This window comes from Jaculus jaculus, chromosome 14 (genome assembly GCF_020740685.1).
Source record: "Jaculus jaculus isolate mJacJac1 chromosome 14, mJacJac1.mat.Y.cur, whole genome shotgun sequence".
In the NCBI taxonomy this organism is placed as follows: domain Eukaryota; kingdom Metazoa; phylum Chordata; class Mammalia; order Rodentia; family Dipodidae; genus Jaculus; species Jaculus jaculus.
In genome coordinates this window covers 16,794,842-16,802,915 of record NC_059115.1, presented here as the reverse complement: position 1 = coordinate 16,802,915, position 8,074 = coordinate 16,794,842, and the positions used below count along the sequence as shown (strand labels likewise).

Below are 8,074 nucleotides of genomic sequence, written 5' to 3'. Positions count from 1 at the left end.
TAATTAATCAAAATACCCACAGAGGCTAGACTTGCCATAGGAAGAAAATAAAAATAACATAAAATAGAAAACTGGAGGAAAGTTTGAAAGATGTTGTCTCACAATGTGATGATTCTCAGGTAAAATGAGTCCATGGAAACAATCTTGTTTTGCAACATAGTTTTTCTGCGTATTCTTGTCTTAAGGCCCTATATTTCATTTGTATGATGAGTTAAATTTTATGAAATCATATTGATTCAATATGCCTTGTGTCTGAATTTTTGCAGGGAATTTCTCTCTGGTCTGAACAAAATGATGAAGCACTTTGGTGCAAAGATGCAAACAAGGAGACCTGCACTGGACGTTAAGATGGAGAGCACCTCCATGGCCACCATGACCTTCCCCCTGGTGCTGTGGTGGACAGGAAGGAAGGTGACCCAGACACTGCAGAACACCAGAATGCTGAAGGTCAGGAACTTGGCTTCGTTGAATTTGTCAGGCAGGTTTCTGGCCAAGAAAGCCACAGTGAAGCTCACTATGGCCAGAGAGCCCAGGTACCCAAGGACACAGTAGAAGGCAGCGGCTGAGCCCGTGTTGCACACAATCATGATGTAACCATGTTCAGTGTGTGTGTCTGTGTCAATAAAGGGAGGAGATGTTCCCAGCCAGATCACACAGAGAATAAGTTGTATCAGGGTACAGATGGGAATGATAAAATTCAGTGCTCCTGATACCAAAAAGCACCTCATTCTTTTTCCTGGAGCAGTGACCTTGAAGGCCAGAACCACAGTAATTGTTTTGGCCAAGACAGTGGAAACAGCTACAGTGAACACAACTGCAAATGCTGTCTGTTGCAGGATGCAGGTGGCTGTGTTGGGACGGCCAATGAAGAAGAAGGAGCAGAGAAAGCTGAGGATGAGGGAGAGAAGCAAGATGTAGGTGAGAGTCCGGTTATTGGCCTTCACGATGGGAGTGTCTTGGTGCTTCACAAAGACCCCAAGAACTACAGCTGTGAGTGCAGAGAAGAAAAGAGATGTGCATGCCAGAGTCATCCCCAGTGGGTCATCATAACCCAGAAAGGTCACGACTTTGTGGAGACAGCGGGTTTGCTCTGTGTTTGCAAACTGATCAACTGGACACTTCACACACTGATCCAAATCTGGTGCAGAAAGAAAGTTATATTTAGAGAAGCTTTAGTGTTTCTCTATTTTTCAATAAATTGTTCACATAAGTGTTTTACACAAGTTCAACAAAGTCTCCCTACTTCCTGCTGAGAATACCATAGGAGGAAGATTGCTTTATAGGAATAATTCTCCATTCATAATGCCAGTGGTAAAGGAAGCACCACAATTCTTTCTTCTCTTCATCTGTCATATTCACAAGAGTTTTATGCTTTTAGAAATAATACAAATTTTCCAGTTGCTTTAGTACATTCAAGATGCAATCATAAAATCCCTCACATTGATTGAGTAATTCTCTGAGCACTGTGAACATCAGGATCACAGAGCTTCTTGATTCAGTCCAGTGAAGCCTATCTGACTCTCTCAGGAATGGAATCCCATAAAGGTGCTAACCCCAGAAAATAATTAGCATCATAATCACCATGTCTTAATACAATCACCTTTCCTTTTATATCCACATCACAACCTATTTCATAAAATCATACCTTTACAAGCTATGGCATATAATAATACACTCAATACCAATGTACTTGTTGAGAATAGGGCTTTATCAAGATAATTTCCCAAATTCCAGAAAAGAGAAGTGACACAAAATATTTGAAATAATAAGTATATCAACTGAGCAATACGTTTTATTTCCCACCAAAGTGTATCTTAGAATTTTGAGTATAATTGAATTGAATTACTAGAGCTAGAGAATGAAACCCGTGCATTACTGAGGGTTTCTATTCTGTCATCAATGTGATTTATATGAAATTTCCCATACAATGAATAGTACATCTCTCTCTCTTTCTCTCTCTCTCTCTCTCTCTCTCTCTCTCTGTGTGTGTGTGTGTGTGTGTGTGTGTGTGTGTGTGTGTACATAGATGTGTGTGTGTTAAGACCCCACATGGGCATACAACTTTCACTACTCTTACATTGTCCAATCATTTTCCTGAATAAAATACTATCTGCATTATCCTACAATTATGAGTAAAAGAATATGGCTCAAGATACACATAGTGTGTTATTTCAAGGGTCAACATTATTTATTATATGAATTACATGATTAATAAAGGGAAAAATCTCTGTTTTTCTCTTCTAGGACCCTCCAAGTCCTAATGTGGTGGGCAAAGATGTGCTGTTTGAAGACTTTCTTCCTGAGACAACACTTACCTGTCTCATTGGAAATCTCATTCTCTGGGCAGGGGGTGCAATCAAAACAGCAGACTGCCTTTCCCTCCTGAGGAGATTTCCTGAATCCAGGAGCACAGCTCAAACTGCACACTGAGTGGATAATCTGAGGAAAACCAGTCATTTGGAGATCTATTTATGTCTCTCATAATTGTGGCATCATTTCATATGAGTAATTCATAAATTCTTTGAATAAACCTGCATATTTTGTATACATCCTCTACCAATTAAGTGGTCACGTTCATTTAATACATTGTATACCATGAAACAAATTTACATTTGCAACAAAAGGACTGAAAGTGTGCTACTTTCCTGTGTATTGAGAAGACTGGTAATATGTAAAGGTTGAAAGTATAGAAATGACCACATGTGGTACTTCACTAATAGTGAGAAGGCATAGATGTGTCAAAAGACTTTGGTCATTTATGTATTGTGTAAAGTATCTCAATTAAGTCCAACCCACCTGACTACTTCCTTTGATCCACATTATTGCATCTTCTGATAAATACAATTGTTGACCATGTGAAAAATATGGGGTAAATTGTCCTATTTTCACTTTAACTCCCTGACTTTCTTCAAATTTCCAAATGCTAAAAATGTCATATTCTACATGGGAATTCTCTTCCTGATTCATATTCAGTGGATCTCCAGCAGGATTAGTAAATTGGATTTTCTTCAGATATGAGGAAAACTAAAAGACATGAATCATTTTATGACAAAAGACCGAAGACATCTTTTTTTTTTTTCTTTTTTGCATTTTCCAGAAAGGGTCTTCTTCTAGACCAAGGTATCCTGGAATTCACTTTATACTCTCAGACTTGAATACACAGTGATCATCCTATCTCTGCCTACCAATGCTGGAATTAAAGGCATGTGACACCACACCCAGCTTAAGACACCCAGTATTGATGAAAGAAATGTGCAGTTCATTGTTCCTCTCTTTCTGTAATATTCTTCCTTAAAACGCAAAAGTTTTGAAAGGCCCAAGGGAGAAAAATAAAAGAAAGCAAAATTCATTAAATCAATGGAAAGAAAATGAATGAAATAAATGTTTAAAGAAATTGTTGTTTTAGTTTCCAATTCAATATTTTCTGCTCTAATCTTGATTATTTTTTCTCACTTGGAGCTCTTTGAGTTAGGGTCATTTTACTACTAAAATATGTTTGTCTCAGGAGAAACTAAATAAACACATGCATACCAAAGTAGTATGTAGCTACAACAGTGGCCTAGGCACCAAAATTCACTTCCTGTGAATGTCACCGACCATCAGCTAGCAAACCGAGATCCACAATACCTAAAGCTCTAGAATAACTGGACATCAGTAATCTAAACAAACTATTGTGTTAACCAACTCATTTTGGTGACAAAAAGAGTAACTAATGTTCTCATCATCATTTCAGAATATCATGAGGAAGCGTGGGTTTTTAAATCTTTAATATTTTATTTATTTGGGAGAGAGAATGAAGCAGACAGAGACAGAGAGAGAATGGGCCACGAGGGCATCTAGCCCCTGATAACAAATCCCACACACATGTACCACCTGTGCATCTGGCTTACTTGGGTACTGGGATATCAAACCTGGGATCCTGGGCTTTGCAGGTAAGTGACTTAAGCACTAGTCCATTGTGCCAGCCCCAAACAAGTGTTTTATATTTTCAGTTTTGGTGATGTCAGGAAAGACATGGCATTGAGGTCCACTAAAAGAAAATCAGTGTTCTGATTGTAAGAACAGGGGCTGTCTTCAATGCCATCATCCCCTTGTTTATGATTTATTCTTCATGTAAATTTACCTCCTTGGCAGTTAAAAAGTACAGTCATTCTTGTACTTATAAGAGCTAGAACAATTGATTTGAGGACATTGGGGCCCTGGAGGAAAGGCACATTGATAACACTACATACCATACACTGGATGGCATTACCTGCCATGGTTCAAATTTCAGTTCTTTCCCATATTTTACTGGCTGTGTATCAACATGTCGTAGAAGCATCTCATGGAGGCTGTGGGCCACAGCATAGACTGCATTATATAGATTGTAACTCTCATCACTCATGGCCATGTCAAATCTGTGCCACATTAGCAATTCTAGTGAAACACTGAGTGAACAATTATTCCATGCCTTACAATTAGTACATAACTCGGAGCAATTAAGACCTACCCAGCCCCATTTTGCACTAGAATTGCTCAGTGGGTGGTTGGACAAATTCACTGTCTGGATAAAAGTTTTAAAACCAGAAATCTCAGGATGGTGATGTGAAAAAGTAAAAGTTCCAAGGAGTGAGTCATGGTTGAAATCTCTCTTAATTGTGGAATATTCCCATTGTGAGGTGCTGAGCCAGATTTTGTGTGAACCGAATCTAGTCCATAGTGCATAGCTGAAGGTTAGAGTAGGGTTCACCTCGCCATAAATTATAACAACATTTGCTGATGATGATGTCATGATGTACTTATCATGTATTCCAGCTTCTCCCAAGTACATCTTAATGTCCATTGGGATTATACTCACAAAGGCTAGACAGACTCTGTTTCCTTGCATCTCTGCTCTCAATTCTGACAGAAATTGAGTACCTTGTTCATCATCAGAGATGAGCAGACCCACCCAGTTCCAGTGGAAATGAAGCATCAAAGTCACCATGGCAAGGGGCAGAGATGTGTCCTTGGGGGCCATCTGGTAGATATTAGGAAAGTGTTCACGGTCACTCAGGATAGGATGAAAAGGTGCAAAGGAAAGCTAAAGGAACATAACATAGGAAGCCACATGAAGAAGAGGATTGCCATTAATCTCAACTCAGATCTGAGGTGTGCTGAGCACAAGCTAGAAGTGGAAGGAGGAAAATTGTTGATCCAAGGGAATCATGTCTCACTTCTTGAAAGCTTCTAGAAAATTCCTGACCATTCTATGTGATCTAGATAAGCTCTGTTTCCCTGCTTCTCATCCTCCATGTCAAGCAAAGAAATGCAAACACACCAGCAATGCATGGACATTTACCACGTGAACAAAATAGATTGTTTTTCTTATGTCTGGATGGTGAAAGGGGGCCAGCCTCTTTTGCCTTTATGAAAATCCCCCTCAATCTGTAAACTTCAAAGAAATCCCTTCCTCCCATAAACTGTCTGGTTTGGAACCTCATCCCAGAAGCATGATCTGACTACAACACAGACACTTGACCCTTGAACAACGTAGATCTATGAACCCATTGCATATTCCCTAGGCACCTCACTATGTAACCATATCAATCATGGTTTCATCTCTCCACATCGCACATTCTTCCATAATCTCCAAGCCTTACCTGTGGCCATCTGAAGAGCTTCATGAGTGGTTTCAATTTAGCAGATAACACACACATGGGTCCTATAAGTCCTGCTACAGTTGATATCTGTTCTTCACACATGTAATTTGGGAAAGAAATATTTCTACTTTGTACAAAAATAATAGGAAATATGTTACAGGGGTAAAAATCATCATTACCATGAACAGGATATATGAGAGATATGTTGGGTAAAATATAGGGGTTACTGTTGATTTCCTTAATGGCAGAAAACAATGCAACAACAAACTGGAAACTTTCAGCTGTCACCCTGAAAAGAGGACATGATGGTCAATTGAGATAAAGTTATAATGATGAACTTTAAACTTTTAATATAATGTATATTATATACTAACTGGGCATTTTCACCAATATGCCTCCTTTGAAAACATTACTCATAATTTGTGGGTATGAGAATGTGAGACCTTTGAAAAGCAATAAGGATTTGAAAATGTCAGAGGAGAGTATTTCCATAAATGAGATAGGTGTCCTCTTCAGCATCCATATTATAGATCAGGTTTCATCTCTCTGCTGCATAGTAAGAATAATGAGATAGGTTGACAGATATTTGCAGGGTTGGAGATTATGGAAGAATGAAAGAGCATGTATCTCCTTTCTCCCCTGTAACATTGTTTGGGAAAATATCACAATTGTCCCTCCAGATGATTTTAAATACCATATGAAAGATACAAGTAGGGAATCATCACAGGTTTGTATAGTTTCTCAATTATACCCATTAAGGGAAAAGCAACTTACTCCTGGACAGAAAAAGAAGCCACATTTGTCCTTTCTGACCTGAGGGGGAAACATGGCATTCCAAGCTGCCCAAAACAGACTACAAATGCTTGCAATTGTCTTCTCCCTTAACAGTTAATCTACTTGGGCTTGTCAATTACTCACCTAAGTCAACAGACTATACCACACATAAAGATATGTTGAACATATGGAAGGAATAACTCTCCTTACAGTGACACTGTATCTTACTCCACTATTCTCAAGCCCCTTGTCAGAGACTTCGTCTCTCTCAGAGGACCATCCTGCTTTCTCTTGGACACGTTTTCTCTATCTAGGTAATAATTCTACTTTTTCCCTGTTTGCTACTTGTCTACATTTTATAACCTCTTTTTGGCATGCAGCAAGAACTGCAGAATCACTGATAGGGGCAGATCTGGTGAACATTTGAATTGTCTGGCACCTTAGCCACACCTGGGTGGTGATAAGAACCACTGCTATCAAATCTTCCATCTCATGGATGTGGAAGCTGTCCCTTATCAGACAGTACATCTTCTTTGATTTGACCTCAGAATTTTATTTCTCCAGAAACATTAAAAAAAAGTGTTTACTAATCCAACTAATTTATACTATTTTCTTAAATTGCCACCTACAGTGGCTAAGGAAATTTCCTAATTTATAGTTTTTATTTGGCATATAGAGATTTTTCTATCATTTGCTCTGGAGCTTAAAACTGCCATTGTTTGAGTTTATTCTCATTTCTCCTCTTCTCCTAGACTATCTTTCTCCACACCCACTTTACCATTCTCCTCCCATACCTCCCTTCTACTCATATGTCAAAGCGTCTTTTGCCCTTCCCTCATCCCTCTCTCTGCTCATCTCTTTTTTTTAAGGGGGAGTGAGAAAAAGAGAGAATTTGCATGTAGGCAGTGCAATCGAACGCCATATGTGTGTACCCTCTTGTGCACCTATGTGACCTTGTGTTTTTGTGTAACTGTGCATCTGGCTTATGTGGGGCCTGGAGAGTGGACCATGAGTCCTTAGCCTTTGCAGGCGAGAGCCTTACTACTAAGCCATGTCTCCACCCCTACTGATCCCTTTATAATTGTGCTTGGATACCATCCTGTCTCACAGCTGGTAATCATGAAAAACAGCAAGTTCTATGATCAGTTAGAGACTTCTGCTCAAATAAGAATATGTGAAAAGTGATACCATGGGACACCCCCTATCTTTTGCAGCCACCATCAGCCAGCCCTACACCCTTGCTACAGAAGAGTGCATGGGATACAGAATTTGCACATACATGTGCATATAAAACACACTGGCACCACTACACACAAATACACAGCACATTGCATATATATACACAAAGCAAAAAAATCAGAGCTAAGAATTTTTTGTGTTGTTAATATACTGTATAAACATAAAAACTATGGACTGAGGGACTAGAGAAATGGCTTAGCAGTTAAGGAGTTTTCCTGCAAATCCAAAGGACCTCGGTTGGATTCCCAGAACCCACATAAGTCAGATGCTGAAGGGGGCACATGTATCTGGAGTTTGTCTGAAGTGGCTGAAGGATCTGATGCACCCATTCTCTCTCTCTCTCTCTCTCTCTCTCTCTCTCTCTCTTTCGCTCTCTCATTCTCTCTCCCTCCCCCTTCTTTCTCAAATAAATAAATAAAATATATTTTTAAAAAGAGAAA

At 39.2% G+C, this 8,074-nt stretch overlaps 1 protein-coding gene across 1 annotated transcript; it reads right to left on the bottom strand.

Moving 5' to 3' along the window:
- Positions 1 to 236: 236 nt before the first annotated feature.
- On the bottom strand, positions 237 to 5,894 carry LOC101614657 (vomeronasal type-2 receptor 116-like). The gene is made up of 5 exons (XM_012951962.2): positions 5,622 to 5,894; positions 4,253 to 5,062; positions 2,797 to 3,024; positions 2,316 to 2,439; positions 237 to 1,138 (listed from the first exon to the last, which is right to left on the bottom strand). Exons 1-5 carry the CDS (start codon positions 5,721 to 5,723, stop codon positions 237 to 239), a joined length of 2,166 nt encoding a protein of 721 aa, XP_012807416.2. The 5' UTR covers positions 5,724 to 5,894.
- Positions 5,895 to 8,074: the final 2,180 nt, after the last annotated feature.

Bases quoted from the DNA above. Each gene is read 5' to 3' on its own strand.
- LOC101614657 (XM_012951962.2), bottom strand. From the start codon at position 5,723: ATGTGTGAAGAACAGATATCAACTGTAGCAGGACTTATAGGACCCATG. The intron at 2,440-2,796 runs GTGGGTTGGACT...GGTTTTCCTCAG, and splicing joins GGATCAAAGGAAGTAGTCAG to ATTATCCACTCAGTGTGCAG. The intron at 1,139-2,315 runs GTAAGTGTTGTC...TTTCTGCACCAG, and splicing joins TGAGATTTCCAATGAGACAG to ATTTGGATCAGTGTGTGAAG.